Below are 18,689 nucleotides of genomic sequence, written 5' to 3'. Positions count from 1 at the left end.
TATTTTTTTTTTATTTCATAATGTAAGGCTGCTTATTGTAGTATAACAAAATCATTTCACACATAAATTTTAGTTTATTTTAATTAAAACGTGCTGTCAGTTATTTTTAATAACATTTCAGATTATGTACAAATCTGTAATATAATATTGAAAAATCAAAAATCATGCATTGTGAATTCTCCCTTTTATACATGTAAAACACAATTAAGCTTAGATGTGAATTTTTAAAACAGACCGCTCAGATCTCAAGCACATAAAATGATAAAATCAATACAAAACCTGCTTTCTCCTCAAATGATTTATTTTTGTATCTTGCATTATTTTGATTACATATGCATTACTTTACACATCAACATTGTCCAGACTTCTCCATCTGCTTTCTTTGGGTAAGTGCCATTTCCTAAACAAAGTCCAGTCGCATCAGGCTATTACCCTTAATCCCTTGAAGCTTGTTCACTTAATTCAGCTACACAGCAGAAGACTGTTAAGAAGCAGAGAAACAAACACACTGAAGGCCTCAGGAGCTCGACACAAGGTCTTCTCTCAGTTTTGAATGAAATTAGAGCCATTTTGCTGAGGACATTGAAGGTCTTCGGGGATATGGGGAAACCTGTGACTATGCTTTCTTTGTGTCATCGCAAATTGATTAATTTGCGTTTCTACTATTCGCATTGACTAACTCAAGCAAGCACCAATGGAGTACACCAGGCGGATACATTCCTTTGGGTGACATGTTGTGGAAATAAAGCTTCTGGGATTTAGAAAAGAAGCACACCAGGTGAGTTTCACCCATGCTGGGGTTGTGTACCTTTGATTTGTCATCTACTGCTGTAACCTTTTATAACTTAATTGTTTGCTGCCACAGTTTACAGTGTTAACATTCAATTCAAAGAAATACATAGAAAAGGTACTAAAAGCTACAACTAATTTAATGGGGATCTATAATGACATAATCTTTTATGGATTTAGTTTTAATTAATTTTGTTTGAATTCCTTTTAGTTTTGATTAAGTTTTAGTAAACATACTTATCACTAGATAAAAGTGAAACATGAAAGTATTATTCAAGACATTTTTTCCTTTATATAGAAACTTTTGAGCATAAAGGGTTCTTTAAAATTAAGTAAAAAACATATACAAAACCCCATTGAACCTTTTTTTTTTCTAAGCTAGCTTCAAAACTAGCATGTTTTGTTTTTTTTTACACTAAATTATTGTGATGTCTGGTGAGCTAATGAATAACCTTCCTTACAAACAAGTCTATAAATCCATAGTCCATAATCCCTAGTTCAGAGTTTCCTTAAATAAAAACCTCTGACTCCTGGTGGTTTAAAAAATGTGGAGATAATTAGCCATAAGTTTTGAAACTATTTTAATAAACAGGAAGTTGATTTAGAGTGAAGCAGAGACATGATTGACGCACTTTGAAGCTTGTAGGCTTTCACGGAAGCACAGGTGCATGTTGACGTCGTCTGCTCTGTAAGAAGGATTGAGGCCAGTGCGAGAGAGCAAGGAACCCAGATTAACTCGCTCTCTGGATCTCATTAACGTCCACAACAACATGACATTTGGTGTAGCCTGTTTTCGTGTTAAAAGCTTGGCAATATTGTACAAGATTTTTTTTTTTATTGTCATCTCATGATTTACTGCACTCAAAAAAAGGGTACAGAAGATATCCAGATATCCAGATAATCACTGGGGCGGAACCCTCTCAATAGGTTTAATATGTACAGTTTACATTTAAGGTAACAATATGGAACCTTAAAGGGATAGTTCACCCAAAATTCTATCATCATTTACTCACCCTCAAGTTGTTCCAAATCTGTATAATTTTCTTTGTTCTGTTGAACACAAAGGAAGATATTTTGAAGAATTTGTTAAACTGAACAATTTTGGGGCACCATTGACTTCCATAGTATTTTTTTTTCCTACTATGGAAGTGGCCTGGTTTTATTTTTGGGTGAACTATCCCTTTAAGTGTACCTGTGTACCTTTTGAAAGGGTCCTGCTCCAGTGACAGCTTTTTCTGAGTGTGGAGTAGATCTGCATGTTTTAGATTTAAGATCTGAATTTTAGTATTTAATAATGTTGTGTATTACCATATTACGTGTTGTTTAATTCACAACCATGTTTGTGTTTTCTTGAGCATTTTAATTATAAAAACATGATCCCTTGCTTTATATGTTTGTATGTGATTTGCATTACATAGATAAAATATGATTTATTGTGCATGATTCAAAAAGTCTGATACAGGTGTTTGTTATACTGACTTTCATATGTTCTACATTCAGGAGAAGCCATGGGGTGTGGCGTCTCAAAAAACAGTGAATTCAATAAAAGATATGACAAAGGTAAAATATTTACTAAAGAATGTGTAATTCAGAGAATGATATAGGCCTATATGTCTGAGTGCTGTTTATTCAAAGACTATTATGACCTTAATGACTTCTTCTTCTTAAAACAGATGGAAATGTCATCCCAGGTGAGATTTTACCAGTCCAGCAAAGCTTGTGTAAAACCTTATTTATCTCTTGCTAACTATTGAATTACAACACGGGCTGTCAATTATTTTTGTGTAATGTCAATATATAAGTAACTCATTTACATTCTCCACATGCCTTCGTTTTGTCTGCAGCAGCCAGAAGTAAGTGAAATTCCTCTTTTATGATCACTATGACATTTGTTTAACTGTTGTTTAGTAGTGCACACTATACGCAGAGTTAAATTATATGACTTATAGTAGATCTGACATAATAATCTCTCTCTGAATTGGGTGTGATTCTAATAGCCAGACCTGTTAAAGTTATTGCATTTATGACAAATTAATTCAATTATTAATTTAAATGAATCTAAGCAATAAAAAAGTACTCTGCTAGTGTTAAAAACCTGCGTCATGTTCTCTTGAAAGCAATGAAAGCAGCGGTGCTGATCCAGCGCTGGTACCGGCAGTATGTGGCTCGCATGGAAATGAGACGCAGGTACACCTGGAACATCTTCCAGTCCATGGAGTACGCAGACCTACAAGACCAGATGAAAGTATGAAATCCAATTTAATCTAATCATAAACTTTCAGAGAGATGGATGATGGATGGATGGATGAATGGAATACTTAGTTTACATCCATGGATAGATTGCCTAATTTTTAATTTTCTCCCTTCCTCATGCAGTTATACAATTTTCTTGGTTACCTGATGGATAACTTCACTCCATCCAGCAGTGAACGTAAAAGATGCTGTTGCAAGTAAACACATACCATATATACAGCTTTCCACTGGAATCCATGCTAAAAGCATCCTGTGTGTTCTTCCATGTAGGAAATCTGATCTCACATATCTTCAGAGAAAACGAGGTTTGCCGAGATGCAGAGTGGGAGAGATACTTCAGCTACATCAATATTGATGTGCCAGACATCTACTCTGGCCCACGGCTAACTTTTCCTTTAGATATGGATCAGGTTGCTGATCTTGTAGAGGCCTTCAAAAACAAACAAGTAGGTGCTCAGTGAGGATGCATTCAAATATATTTTAGGTACACTCTTAAAATAAGGTTTCTTTATTGGGATATATGGTATCGCAAAGAACGTTTAACATCCATCCCAGCTAACAGAACATTTTCAGAACTTTGGTTAACATTCTGGCAAGGTTGAGCAAACATTCTTCCAGTAACATTTAGATAATGTTCATTCAGAGTTGTCTGGTCTTTAATATTATTTACAAAACTAGCACGAAAATATTATTTATACATTGTTCATGGAATGTTTTTTTTTTTCCTGAAACATTTTAGTTGGATGTTCGTACTCATTTTTTTTAATGTTACTTGTTTCAGAATGTTCAGAGAACATTTAAAGTAATGTTTGCAAAATTATAACATTTACATAACCGAGAAAAAAGTTTTAAACCATTTTAAAAAAAACAGACATTTTGAAAATTAAGAGAACATTCAGAAATAACGTTTTCATAACTTAATGGACACGTTAGCAAAATGTTTTTATAAATATATTTTTATTAGCTGAGATGGAACCTTTCCATTGCACAAAAGGTTATTTGTAGTGGGAAAAATGATGTTCAGATCAGGCCCGGATTCAGCTTTGAGAAGGTGGGCCAAGTGACATTCCTGGTGGGCCGGAGTTTTAACATTATTTTATTTTTCCCCGTAACAGATTTTGTAACTTTATTTTTATAACATAAGAGGCAGGTCTTAAAAGAGACTCTCTATATAAACACAGGGCTCAACGCTAAGGAGTTTATTTGTTACTTTCCCTGCCAAATTTTCACTGGCCTGCCACACACACAAAATAAATCTAAATAAAAAAGTAGTATTTTAATAAATAACATCAAATAAAGACAATTAAACAGTCATTAATAAAATAAGAATGAATTAAAGGTGCAATATGGAAGATATTTGCAGTGAAATATCCAAAAACCACTAGGCCAGTGTTATATTTTGTTCACTTGAGTATTTACAATATCCAAAATGTTTCCAACTATTTGTAAAGGGAGTCGCCTGTCAATTGCGTTACCCTCGGTTTCCGGTTTTATTTTGTAAAAACCATGGAAACATCAAAGGCGCTTTAATATTTACATGTTTTAATAGGCAAGGGAACAACTGTTTGGTTGCGTTTATAGACAGAAAACTAATTGTTGTTATAGCTCAACACGATTAGTCTTATTGTTTAATCAAATTTTCTTGATTTTTTTTTTTGCGAGTACCATGCTTTACCATGCCTCAGACAAAAATGATGTCTGCAGCAGACCTGATGATTTCATGACCTGAAAAGCGGAAGCGGCGCCGGCGACTGTGTCATAATAAAAGTTCTGCTGCTCGTGAGGCGTGTGTTACACAATCGCTCCAGCGGCCTCGTTCAGCTCCCACAACACTCGGTCCTGCTCTGCTTCATACTACAGTAACATTAATGATCGCATCCATGAACATGATTTCTTCCTGAGTCCTATCCCAATTTTTTTCCACTGGCTGTGAAGCGAAGACCACATGTCCCAAGATTCCATGCTCAAACTTGCCGTCATCAAGCTACGCCTTTGTTTTGAATAGGCCTCTAGCGGACAGAAATCTTACATAGTGCACCTTTAATATGTTTCAGGTACTATCATGAAATACAATAATGTATAAATTAAATATATATTAATCCTATTAAAGCTAAACAAGAATGTTTTTTCCTTCTTGTGCTTGAACAGTTTAAAATCATTTGAATGTTTATGAAGACCTTGGTCACGTTCTAATACTGATTTCTAGATTCTAAATAACAAGAGAGTGGACGAAAAGCATGAGCTCCCTCAAAATCTTGAGCTGAATTGAACATAGCACCAATTTTGCAATCGTTATTTGGCATGGGGCCAAGATAGGCCAAGCTCCTGACTGGGTGCCCCCCTGTGGAGCCTGGCCTGGTTCAGATTATCAAAATGTTCTTCAGACCAAGAAAAAAAAATCAGTTCTTTTAAGAATTTTTTTTTTTTTTTTTGAGAGCCCAGAATGGTTCTTCTATAGCATTGCTGCTAAAACACCCTTTATTTCATAGAGTGTATATGACAGTCAGATAATAACACTAGATGTGTTTAACCATGTACTCTTCTGGTTTCTCCAAGCAGCAGCTTCACTCTCGTTACGTTCTTCAGCTTCTTCTGGAAACGTGGAAGTTGCTCAGAGGGTTGCCAAATATCAACCGAGTCTCTACATGCCATAGCAAAGAAATAACTATTTGTGGTGAGAATGCCTGACACATCCTTTTAACTTTTTTATTGTAACAGTATTCAGTGCCCCTTTGAAATAAAGTTACAAACTTTATTACAGGGGATTTACATGGACAATTAGAGGACTTGCTACTAATATTTTACAAGGTAGGTATTAAATCTTTTCACATTCATCTATGAGATTGTCTTTAAGTATATCTATTCCTATGGATTTGTGGTCTATTTATTTTTCCAGAATGGAATGCCGTCAATGGAGAAACCCTACGTTTTCAATGGAGACTTTGTGGACCGAGGCAAAGACTCCATAGAGATTCTGCTCATATTGTTTGCTTTCCTGCTTGTGTATCCCGGAGATGTTTATCTTAATCGAGGAAACCATGAAGACCACATCATTAATTTAAGGTAATGGAAATGTCCTGAACACATGCATTCAGTAACACAGTATTTATACAATAATCATAGATACAATATATTCTTAAAGCTTTGCTCACCTCAAGTATTTTGTAGTACCTCAACTTAGTAAATATAACTATATAACTTGGATACCAATACTTTATGTATTTATAATTAAGAGTCCAAGCATCATTATTACCTTTATTAACTTCCTGATTCATACATGTGTTTTTTTTCTGACTCTCTTGATGGAAAATGTACAATTCTAAATCATTCAATTGGTTCATAGATATATGAGCCAATTAAATAGACAGTGTCTAGACCAGTGGTTGCCAACCACTAGGGGGCATCAGCAAACAGATTTTCTTTCTTTTTTTTTCTTTTTTTTTAATTACAGCAGAAGTACCAGAGGTACATATCAGCTTAGATAGGAAGGCCTTTGAGTCTTGGAAAAGGTTGACCTTGGAGTCAGAAAGTTTGAGAACCACTGGTCTAGATGAGGCAGTGTACTAAATTTTGTGAGAATCGGTCACAAAGTGGCACCATAATGTGATCATTTACACTTTACGTTTACAATATAAAATATAACCATAATTAGATATCAGTCTTAATCTTTCAGTGTCCACAAATCATATGGTCAGATTGATTTTCCCCTTTCTGCAAAAAAAAAAAAAAAACTTCTGCCACTTTGAATTTTATTATTTATTTATTTTTTGGTGAAAACATTTCATTTTCTATTCAAAGGTATGGCTTCACCAAAGAAGTGCTGGGAAAATACAAGGTAGGTCATTAATTACATCTAATGTCTGTGCTCTACAATTCCTCAAGTTCCTAAGGGTTTGTTTACCATATGGTGTTAGCTGTTTATCTCCATTATGAAAGAGTAAGGGATATCCCGACACTTTTGTTCCAAGAACAGCACCTATTAACTCCCCGTGGCCTGCTTAGACTTACAGTTTAAAAGGGGAAACTCTGGTCAGTTCACCTGCAGTTATTTTCACAGTGAATGTTGGCCTTGGTAAGAGGATTACAACATTAAGGCTCCAAGGCCTTAAACATTCTTGCACTCTGTCACTGGTGGCTATTAATCCCTTAGCATTCCTGTAAAATTTGACTAAAACACCTAAAAAAGGCATACCCAAAGTAAATTGCATGCTGTTCTTGAACCATTTGGAGTATATGCATGGTTTTGGTCTCTTTTGAAAGGTATGTGTACCACGTGGATGGTACAGTGGAATGCTAACAGGTTAACTAGCTGCTAAATGAATAAAATGACTCCATACATGACTCCTTTAAAGGTGCCCTAGAACCAGTTTTTACAAGATGTAATATAAGTCTAAGGTGTCCCCTGAATGTGTCTGTGAAGTTTCAGCTCAAAATACCCCATGGATTTTTTTTTATTAACTTTTTTTGTTAACTGCCTATTTTGGGGCATCATTAACTATGCACCGATTCAGGCTGCGGTCCCTTTAAATCACGCGCTCACTGTCTAATGCCTTGAACATGGGCTGGCATATGCAAATATTGGGGGTGTACATATTAATGATCCTGACTGTTACGTCACAGTCTGTGTTATGTTGAGAATCGCCTGTTTTTCGGAGGTCTTTTAAACAAATGAGATTTATATAAGAAGGAGGAAACAGTGGTGTTTGAGACTCATTGTATGTCATTTCCATGTACTGAACTCTTGTTATTCAACTATGCCGAGGTAAATTCAATTTTTGATTCTAGGGCACCTTTAATATATGGTAATGGGTCATTTCTTAACACTGGAAAGATACTACATGTACACTGCGTTCCAAATTATTATGCAATTGACCCACTGTAAATGTTTCTCTCTGTGAGGTTTGGTTAGTGGTGGCTAAAATGCATCTTTACGCACAACTGCCAGCCTGCATGGAGAGTTTCTTGAGACTCCAGAGGCACCAGCAGCTTCAAATACCTGTTTGCTGCTCAACACTGGCTTTTTTATAGCTGCCCTTTTAATACAATTAATTTTTTTGACAGGAACTTTCCCCAATAAGCCTTTATCTGACCGAGTTCTGCTGTGCTCTAAATCACTCACAAATCTTATGATAATTCGATAATCTCCATTCAGTTTCACACAATATTAGTTGTTTTCATGCCTTTTGCACGACATTGCACCATTTCATGCTTTTCATCTTCAGAAAGATCTTTCTTCCTCCCCATATTTCATGAGAACTGTGACTTGCTTAATAATGTGGAACAACCTCTAAGTAGGGTTTCCATAGATCTGGCAAATTATTTTGTCTGAGATTGATACCAGTTATCTAAAAAGACATGGATAAATAAACGAACAAACATTTTCTTAGAAAAACTAAAATCTGAATGTTTATTGTACTGAAATCTTACTGATTTGTCTCTTGCATAATAATTTGGAACGCAGTGTATACAAGTATTTTAAAGGACTAGTGGCTCTTATAGGTGGTAAATGAACAAGCATTTGACTGCATTTATGACATCTTAGTAGACAATTGAATATACGTAATAAGTATATGTCATAAACAACATCAGTAATGTGTTATGCTCTGTTCCTGCTCTGAGCTTCACATTATGGTGAAATTTATGGTGATTCTCTCATCTGTTCAATTCCTTTAAGCTGCACGGGAAGCGTATCCTCAAGTTGCTCCAGAAGATCTTCAGCTGGTTGCCCTTAGTGACAGTAATCGACCACCGGGTGCTGATAGTCCATGGAGGAATCTCAGATACCACAGATCTCGCTCTAATAGCTCGAGTGGACAGACACAAAGTGAGTCAAACAAACCATTACATGTTGGTAAAGCCTGAACATCTCCTCTTTTAGCTGATGATTATGATTGTTGTCTTTCTACAGTATGTTTCTGCTCTGAAGCCTCCGAGAAAGAAGACGCCATCCCGCAGTAGTTTATATGCAGATTCAGAACGTTTTGATGAGATGAACATCTGTAAGAACAGAAGGGGATCGATGACCTTTCCCAGACCGCTTGGTGCTCGGGACAGTTTCCAGAGACGCTCCCTTCAAGATTTCTCAAGGACTGTGGCTCGGACAGTTGAGGAGGAGTTCGAGGTCCGCCGTAGACAAGCGGAGTTTAGCATGTCCAGCTTCAGCAATTCTCACCGCATTCTGGGCTCTGCCCCGTCCACTGAATCTGAACCAGACTCATCAGAGATCATTGACACTGGCAGTGATGAGTGGAAACAGGTGGGCTTCATTGATGTTATCTGCTTTGGTTCATGTTTTGTAGTTGTTTGGGCTTATTTTGATGCTTATTTTGTCTTCATTTTAAATAATGGAGTCATCTTGAGGCCAACTTGTGGGCTCTGGTTCACTGGTTGAGAACCTCTATACTAATTTGATACATGTGTAGTTTTGAAGCATTAATTTCAACTCATCCCTCAGTGTATAAAAAACAGAAATTGCATTATTATTGCACTTAAAGGGTTAGTTCACCCAAAAATGATTTCATTTATTACTCACCCTCATGCCGTTCCACACTGTAAGACCTTCGTTAATCTTCGGAACACAGTTTAAGATATTTTTGTTGAAATCCGATGGCTCAGTGAGGCCTCCATAGCCAGCAATGACATTTCCTCTCTCAAGATCCATTAATGTACTAAAAACATTGTAACACAGTTCGTAAACGGGAAGAAGGAGGCGGGAACCGGCGAACGTTCAAACAAAGTTTTAATTGCAAAAATAAACAAAGAACAAAACGAAAGTAATGCCGGCAGACCCTCGCAGACGTCTGCCGGCCACACAAACATAATAAAACATAAAATAAAGTCCAGGCCTGGTCCTCTCTCGTCCTTCACGATCGTCGCTCCTCCTTTTATGCTCCTGGAGCTCCTCCGTGAGAGACTCAAGGCCGGTGCGCCTCCCAGGTGATGCTCGTTATCACTTGCGTCACCGGCCTTGCGCCGTTCCCTCACGGCTCTCGCCCGCCCTGGTCGCCACAAACATATTTAAATCAGTTCATGTGAGTACAGTGGTTCAATATTAATATTATAAAGCGACACAAATATTTTTTGTGCACCAAACAAACTAAATAACAACTTATTTAGTGATGGCCGACTTCAAAACACTGCTTCAGGAAGCTTCGGAGCGTTATGAATCTTTTGTGTCGAATCAGCGGTTCGGAGCACCAAAGTCACGTGATTTCAGCAGTTTGGCGGTTTGACACATGATTCGAATCACGATTCGACACAAAAGATTCATAACGCTCCAAAGCTTCCTGAAGCAGTGTTTTGTTTTGAAGTCGGCCATCTCTATATAAGTCGTTATTTTATTTTATTTTTTTTGCACCAAAAATATTTGTTGCTTTATAATATTACTATTGAACCACTGTACTCACATGAACTGATTTAAATATGTTTTTAGTACATTAATGGATCTTGAGAGAGGAAATGTCATTGCTGGCAATGGAGGCCTCACTGAGCCATCGGATTTCAACTAAAATATCTTAATTTGTGTTCCGAAGATTAACGAAGGTCTTACGGGTGTGGAACGGCATGAGGGTGAGTAATAAATGACATTACTTTCATTTTTGGGTGAACTAACCCTTTAATGTACAATGGAAGTCTTTTGGATAAGATGTTGCATGAAAATAAACATTAAAGGGACACTATATCTGCGTCTCATTTAGTGTCCTTCGGAGGTTGCATTTGAAGGCTGCATACGTCATCGAGGTGGTGTCATTTAAGAAAAGTAACCGTTAGATTGCAAAGTAAAAAAGAAATTACAGGAATTTACTCCTGACGAGGAATAACAGTCAATTTTATTATGGTTACTTTTCTTAAATAAGACATCTTGATGACGTATGCAGCCTTCAAATGTGACCAAAGGAGGACACAGCCTCTGAAATTAGATGCTGGCTATGTAACTTTTGGCCTTCTAGAGTTTAAATAACAAAACTGCATGCATTTTGCAGAAGAACAATGTTGTGGTTGTGCTTTTGGCTCTGCATGACTATGCAGATGAATATGGTTATCCTGTTGCTCATGAAACATCACTACTAGGCTTAAGAGATATAACCAGTTTAGAGGGAAAGGATCTCAAGCTGACTAGCTGAAGACGTTACGGTAGCTTTACCCATTATTAGACACGGTACTTCCTTGAAAATAAATTCCATCACAGCACTGGATGAACCTATAATGAAATGACCCTTCACAATAGATAATGCTTCACAATGAACTCTGTTCGAGAGCTACACATGCCAATTTATCTGCTCAATAAAATACCTTACTCACCTGTTGAGTAAAAAAAATACTATCTCTGCATCACTTTGACAACTTTTCTTTATTTACGGATGTGAAGAAATATAAATATAAACATAATATGTAAACTGTATAATCATGGTCAGACAAAAACATGTTTTGGAAGAAGGACTGATGATTAATTGAAATTGTGTTTCTGTAATTTTGAACAAAAAAAGTTACATAGAAACAAAAGTATAATAAAGTACAAAAGGTTTCGAAAGTATATCTATGTTAATATGAGACTATAGTTTGATAAATTTGCTGGAACATTACTGAATTAAATAGTTTTACAATCTCTTCTTGCATTTATATTTATACTTATGTGTCATCAGATTTTGGACCTGCTGTGGAGTGACCCCATGTCCCAGGATGGTTGCGTTCCAAATGAGGTCCGTGGCGGAGGTTGTTACTGGGGTCCTGATATCACAGAGCACTTTCTGAACAGACACAATCTCCAGCTCATCATCCGCTCACACGAGTGCAAGCAGGATGGATACGAGTTTTGCCACAATCGTAAGGTCAGCAATGCAGAGATCTGAGGACTTAGTCTTGAGAAGGAAATAATAATGATTTTGTCATTTCAACTACAATTCTTTTTTTTTTATTTTTTTTTTTTTAATGTGTCAGGCAGGGACTGATGCTCATGCTCATTTAAAGGTGTTACATAGTCTTATTTACATTTACATTCATGTACTTATGACTGCTCATGTTAATTTAGAGTGGTTTTTAGGACACTGTGTCCTGTGAGTAATAGTAATTCTCTAGATGAGCTCAGAGGAAAATTATTCTTGCCCTTTCATTGTTCAAGAAATGCAAGTTCTCAGTTACTGTATATTTTATAGTTTCATTCATTTTTTTTATTTTATTGCTGTGAAACATAATAAAAAGATTTCATTTGTAATTTGTGAGAGCATAATATTTAAAAAAAAAAACATTTTAAAAATCCTAAAATCATTTATTATAATTAATTCATTGTTCACTTAGTTGTCCAATTACACATTCATTCATTTTTAAAGTGTAGCTTAAATGTCCAAATATTTTTGGGTCCCCAGTGTATGTTATATGCCTCCATGTATTTTGATTTTCAGGTCCTGACCCTTTTTTCAGCCTCTAACTACTATGAGATTGGTAGTAACAGAGGAGCCTTTGTCAGACTGGGTCCAGATCTTGTGCCTTACTTTGTTCAGTATCAGGCCACCACTTTGACCCGAGGACTGAGCTTTCGGCAAAGGTAATAAATACACATACCATCAGCCATTTGACTAAAACAGTGGTTCTCAATCTTTTTAACTCCAAGGCCCCACATTGTCCACAACAATATACAAAGACCCAATGCCTTTTCACATTTTTCATGATTTACTGGATAAGGATTAAGGATAAAGATTTTTAAGATATATTTTACTAACAATTTCTACACACTAAAATAATTTAGAGCTTGACATATAACTAAAAAAAATATATTCGTTATAAAAATGCCCATAGTTATAAGATTTGATTAATTTAAATGACTTTTCCAGGTCTATAAATCACACTTTTAAAATTAGGCTTCCTTAAGCCGAGTTCAGACTGCACGATTTTCAAAGCAGTCGGGTCATTGTTCTTTTCACACTGCATGACTATCTTGGCCAGCATTCAGTCGCTGCTGTGTTCAAACTGCACGATGGATCGGCGACAGAAGGTTTCACACTGCATGACTTTACAATAGGAAGAATCGCACGCAAACTACGTTTCACAACCAAACACACGCGAGATGTGACAAGGAAACAATGTGATATCACGCGTGCAAGACCGGAGTTATTATTATTATTATTAAAAACGGTAGCCCGCAAGAACCTTGCAATACGAATTGCCTGTGCGCTGATTTGCAGCGAAAACAAGAAAAATAAAAGAAGAATATGGAGGAGGAAATGACTGTGGATTGTGTGTTCTGCAACGAGAGTTGGAGGTAAATAAATAACTTTTAAGTGTGCTGCTGTTGCGGATGGTCAAGCAAAGGTTTGTGCTTTGTTTCTGTTTGATATAATTGTAATGTTTATCTGAAACGAAGCCATGCTTGCTGATATGGTCTATAACTCCTCCCCAAACTCCCCGCTGCTCTGTATCTTGCTCTCTCATTGGCTGTCGGTCATCGCCGATGTAGTTTTCAGTCAGAACACTTTTCACACTGCAGGATTTTGAATCGCCGACAGGCCTAGATATTTAGCATGCCAAATATCTCACGGGTGTCGGCGATTCTCTCAGATCGCGTCTTTGCTCATTCACACTGCGTGATTGTCACTCGCGTGAACGAGCACAGATTTGCCTGTGATTTCGGGAATTTGTCGGCGATTTCTCAAAACCTGTCGGCAAGCCAAAATCGGGGCTAAAATCGTGCAGTCTGAACTCGGCATTATGTATCCAGGTTTTTCAAGATCAGAAAAAAATGGAATTAAAATAAGAAATATCTTGATTTGTGGATGTTTTTAGTTGAATGAATTGTTTTGTCTTATTTTGACTCATTTTAAGTCATCTTTTAGGCTGAGGCCCCTAGTGGAGAACCGCTGAACAAGGGGAATGATTTTCATTCACAACTTCAAATGTGTTGTTTGGTATGACTTAAAGGATTAGTTCACTTCAGAATGAACATTTCCTAATAATTTATTAAGCCCCATGTCATCCAATATGTTTATGTCTTTCTTTCTTCAGTCAAAAAGAAGTTAAGGTTTTTGAGGAAAACATTTCAGGATTTTTCTCCATATTGTAGACTTCAACAGGGTTCAACAGGTTGAAGGTCCAAATTTCAATTTTAGTGCTGCTTCAAAGGGCTCTACATGATCCCAGACGAGGAATAAGGGTCTTATCTAGCGAAACGATCGGTCATTTTCTAAAAAAAAAAGAAAAAATGATATACTTTTTAATGCTTGTCTTGAACTGCTCTGCGATGTGCCATGCATTACGTAATCACATTGGAAAGGTCTCACATGACCTAGGCAAAAGTACCGCAGTAGGGCGAAAAACTCTCATTTTCTCCTCTAACTTCAAAATCGTCTGACATTTTTTTTGTAAAGGCCGTTTGACTCAGTCTTTGCACATTCGCTTTGTAAACACTTGGTACTTCCGCCTATGTCATGCGTGACCTTTCCAATGTGATTACGTCATGCGTGGCGCATCGCAGAGCAGTGCAAGGCGAGCACTTGTGGTTAAAATATATATAATTTTTATTTATTTTTTTTAGAAAATGGATGATCGTTTCACTAGATAAGACCCTTATTCCTCTGCTGGGATTGTGTAGAGCCCTTTGAAGCTCCATTGAAACTGCAATTTGTATCTTCAACCCACTGAACCCCAATGAAGTCCACTATATGGAGACAAATCCTGGAATATTTTTCTCAAAAATCTTAATTTCTTTTCAACTGAAGGAAGAAAGACATAAATATCTTGGATAACATGGGGGTGAGTAAATTGTTAGGAAATTTTAATTCTGAAGTGAACAAATCCTTTAAGTTTTGTTGGAAAAGCTGCAGCAGATGTTGTGTTGCAGTCATTTTGGATACAGCTGTTACTGTGTTACAGGTTCATTGTCATGTTTCCAGCTCATTTCTTGATGCTCTTTCAGTTTAAAACGCACAGAGCACACTGCTCTCAAAGTCCTACGAGAGCAACTGTTTGTGCACAAGTCAGATCTTCTCAGTGCCTTTCAAGAGCTTGATAAGGAGAACACAGGTATGGCATAAAATGCATATTTTAATACAGTATTGTGAATCCTAGTGATGTGATGATTTCACTTCCACTTCTTTATTAAATAGCTATGGAATATAAATGTAATTTAGACTATTTAGTTACTTAATGTCAATGCCATCACAGGACTGATCTGTTTATCCGACTGGGCCAGTGCAATCGAGCGAGTTCTTCAACTGGATCTGCCCTGGAGAGTTCTCCAACCACAGCTAGTGTCCAGCACCACTGATGGGATGCTGGACTACAACGGCTGGTTCCGGGATCTCGCCCTAAAAAGGCCCAGCTCTGAGGTAAAGAAAGATCACTTGATTTGAACATTTCCAGAAATGTATCTTTCTCTCTGCTGTGTTAGTATTACGAAATACTGTTGCTACTTTGCAGAAACCGCTCTCTTCTGTTCTCACTACAGTGCATTGAGCAGAGTATGCTGGAGACACTGTATAAACATCGCTCCACCCTGGAGACCATTTTCAGAATAGTGGACACAGATAATTCAGGTAAATAATAATAATAATATACAAATTAATGTGTTTTTAAGCTCATAATGTTTAATCAAAATTTCATAACTGGATCTTCAGGTGAAACTATCAGACTTCTAAGACAAAAAGTCTACAAACCCTTATTAAAACATGGGCTTTTTTTTGTGATGTAAAAAATTAAACAAAAATAAATAATCAAATCCTTTGCACATTTGTAAAAATCATAACCTATGCAATACAACTGAAAACCAAAGTGACACATTTCAGGAAAAAAAAAAAAATACAAAAATAAAAATCTTGGAACAACTAACTGCTTAAGTATACACATATATACTTTTATAATTAGGTATGTGGCTGTGTTCAGAATGAACTAATCATCAAGGTTATGTGAAATAGTACACACTTGTCTTCATAGTATACCAGACTTCTCCAATCATTCAGTCAGCTAAAACCCCACAATCGACTACAAGTTTGCATACTTTTTTTAGTGCAACGTCCACATTTTAGAATCCAATCAGCAACCAATGGATAAAAATACGGAAGAGGATTAGGGCCAAGCAATAATAAAAAAATAAAACCATCTCGAGATTAAAGTTGTTAAATTTCGAGAAAAAAGTCGAAATAAAATGTTGAGAATAAACTCATTAAATTACGAAAAAAAACTTGTTAAATTTCAAGAAAAAAGTCGAGATAAAATGTTGAGAATAAAGTCATTAAATTACCAGAAAAAGTCGTTAGATTATGAGAACAAATTTGTTAAATTATGAGAAAAAAAGTCGTTAAATTTCAAGAAAAAGTCTAGATAAAATATTGAGAAAAAAGTCATTAAATTACAAGAAAAATATTGTTAAATTATGAGAACAAATTCGTTATTTAACAAATTTGTTCTCGTAATTTAACGACTTTTTTCTCATAATTTAACGACTTTTTTCTCGTCTTCGAGACTTTTTCCTCAAAATTTAACGACATTTTTCTCATAATTTAATGAATTTGTTCTCGTAATTTAACAACTTTTTTCTCGTAATTTAATGACTTTATTCTCAACATTTTATCTCGTCTTTTTTCTCGAAATTTAACGAGTTTCTTCTCGTAATTTAACGAGTTTATTCTCAACATTTTATTTTGACTTTTTTCTTGAAATTTAACGAGTTTTTTCTCGAAATTTAACAACTTTAATCTCGAGATGGTTTTATTTTTTTATTATTGCTTGGCCCTAATCCTCTTCCTTATAAAAACAAGCCCCCGCACCCTACATTTTTTATAATCTGTTAAATTAAAGTGTTACTCAAAAACAGATGAATAGTTATTTGAAATATATGTTCAAAAGGATGTACATTCATCTAAGACTCCAGTCAAAAGAAGAGAAAAAAGTTTTAGATTATGGGCTGTCTAGTAACTCTGCATCCACTCCAGCAGGTGTCAGTATAAAGTCGAAGATCAGTAGGCACAACATAAAAAAAAAACATTACTGAGTGCAACATTTCTCTCTATTAGCATTCTGAGGAGGTCTTTAAAGTGACCATGGTCTAATTTTTAAAGATGGCATGAAACAGAAGTTGATATTGTAATCTCTTTCCTATATTGTGACTTGTAGGGAATTGATTGGTTTGTTGTAGTTTGCTATTGCTGTGATCTCATGTACGTGACAGGTTGTATATAAAATAATGATGTCCACGGATAAATCATTTATAATAAATGCTGCATTTAGAAAAAAAATGTTTTTTTTTTGTTTGTTTCTTTCAGGACTCATCTCTTTTGAGGATTTCCGGCAGACGTTGAAACTTCTCAGTGCCTATCTGAAAATGGAGATCCCTGAAGAGGTCATCAATGAGCTGGTTATCAGCACAGACACAAATAATGATGGTAGCATTGACATTGATGAGTTCATGGAGGCTTTTCAGCTGGTGGACAAAATCAGACTCGAGAGAGGTAAAAGTCTATTAAAGTTCAAGCAGGAATATCAGAACCTTCCTCTGGAGGAAGAAACCTCACCATCTGCCGACTCTACAGGCCCACAGATTTCACAGTGTTCAGCTTTACGCACTGAAGATTCTCCTGGTTCGCACACTGAAGATTGTTCATCTTCAAAGACTCAAGATCTCTGTGACATTTCTGTTGTTGTTCCACCACAATAACTGTTGACTGTTGTAAAAATGGACTGTTGTAAACTGTAGTCTTCCTCTTGGTATTTCACCCTACAGATAAACCTTCTATGTGCTTTTTTAGACTTTGAATCTTCCTCTCTAAACCAAATGTACATCTGTGTTAGCTTCAGGTTTAAGTTTAGAATGTACCTGGAAGTTCTGTGATCAATCATGAATGTTCTCCATGGTACTACATTGTATAACATGCTGCTGATCTCTCAAGGATTCCTACATTTGTTCTTATCTCCCCGAAAACTGGATCTGTCAAGATCATGAGGCTTTTCGAATTTGCCTATTCAAAATCAATATTCGGTATCAAAATGAGCCATCCGTCTCTTGAATAATACACCATGACAATACTGTATCGGAACATAGACTACATGTTGTTCATAATGTATTTAATGTCTGCGTAAATGTACTAAGCATTTAACTAAAATGGTAGGTAGAGTTTTAAAACTTTTTGCCTGCAACTTTTGTGTTTCAAGAGCTATTTTTAATAAGAAGCATGTTGACATTAAGCTCTGTGCTATTGCTGTAAGCAAATAAAAGACATTGTCCTAGAAAACATACCAGCCAAAAGATGACTGATGTTTTCCTATCTACCTACACGCTGACTGAGGGAGATGGTTTAGAAGGTTATGCGTGCCTACTTGGAAGTAGAAGTGCTCCAGGGAAGACAAAACACAAAAAGAGTTCGCATTTTAGAACTTCCGATTCCATCGCCCTGAAATCAATGGGTTTTTTGAAGGATAATTTTTTGGATGCTTGAAATAAGGTCTGGTTAACATAAAATACATTAGTAACACCCTTTTGTGATTTTTTAAATCTTTTACTTTGGAAAAGGTTGTTGCTAACAATTGGTTAATGCTGTGTTTCATTTACCTTGAAGGAGGGATTTCATAGCTAGGAATGACGACACACCCAAGTTGACTGGCACCCAGGCAAACATTTGATGTGCTTGCTTTTCGGAATAAAAGGTGGTAATGCCGAAGTATCT

At 36.2% G+C, this 18,689-nt stretch overlaps 1 protein-coding gene across 1 annotated transcript; it reads left to right on the top strand.

Annotated features, from left to right (window-relative positions):
- Positions 1–178: 178 nt before the first annotated feature.
- Positions 179–17,689, top strand: ppef2a (protein phosphatase with EF-hand domain 2a). The gene is made up of 19 exons (XM_048189280.1): positions 179–778; positions 2,290–2,349; positions 2,463–2,480; positions 2,634–2,642; positions 2,907–3,034; positions 3,166–3,220; positions 3,313–3,488; positions 5,602–5,716; positions 5,804–5,850; positions 5,939–6,105; positions 6,841–6,877; positions 8,717–8,866; positions 8,951–9,298; positions 11,685–11,870; positions 12,441–12,583; positions 14,948–15,054; positions 15,196–15,359; positions 15,479–15,566; positions 17,292–17,689. The coding sequence occupies exons 2-19, from the start codon at positions 2,298–2,300 to the stop codon at positions 17,681–17,683; spliced, it is 2,382 nt and encodes a 793-aa protein (XP_048045237.1). The 5' UTR covers positions 179–778; positions 2,290–2,297; the 3' UTR covers positions 17,684–17,689.
- Positions 17,690–18,689: the final 1,000 nt, after the last annotated feature.

This window comes from Megalobrama amblycephala, linkage group LG4 (assembly GCF_018812025.1).
Source record: "Megalobrama amblycephala isolate DHTTF-2021 linkage group LG4, ASM1881202v1, whole genome shotgun sequence".
NCBI lineage: Eukaryota > Metazoa > Chordata > Actinopteri > Cypriniformes > Xenocyprididae > Megalobrama > Megalobrama amblycephala.
The sequence above is the reverse complement of the archived record's forward strand: the minus strand, read 5'-3'. Positions and strand labels throughout refer to the sequence as shown.

What these genes read in the sequence shown, in the direction of transcription:
- ppef2a (XM_048189280.1), top strand. Translation starts at nt 2,298, where the DNA reads ATGGGGTGTGGCGTCTCAAAAAACAGTGAATTCAATAAAAGATATGAC. An exon ending in GCAGTGATGAGTGGAAACAG is followed by an intron (nt 9,299 to 11,684) that starts GTGGGCTTCATT and finishes ATGTGTCATCAG; the next exon opens with ATTTTGGACCTGCTGTGGAG. An exon ending in GGACTGAGCTTTCGGCAAAG is followed by an intron (nt 12,584 to 14,947) that starts GTAATAAATACA and finishes ATGCTCTTTCAG; the next exon opens with TTTAAAACGCACAGAGCACA.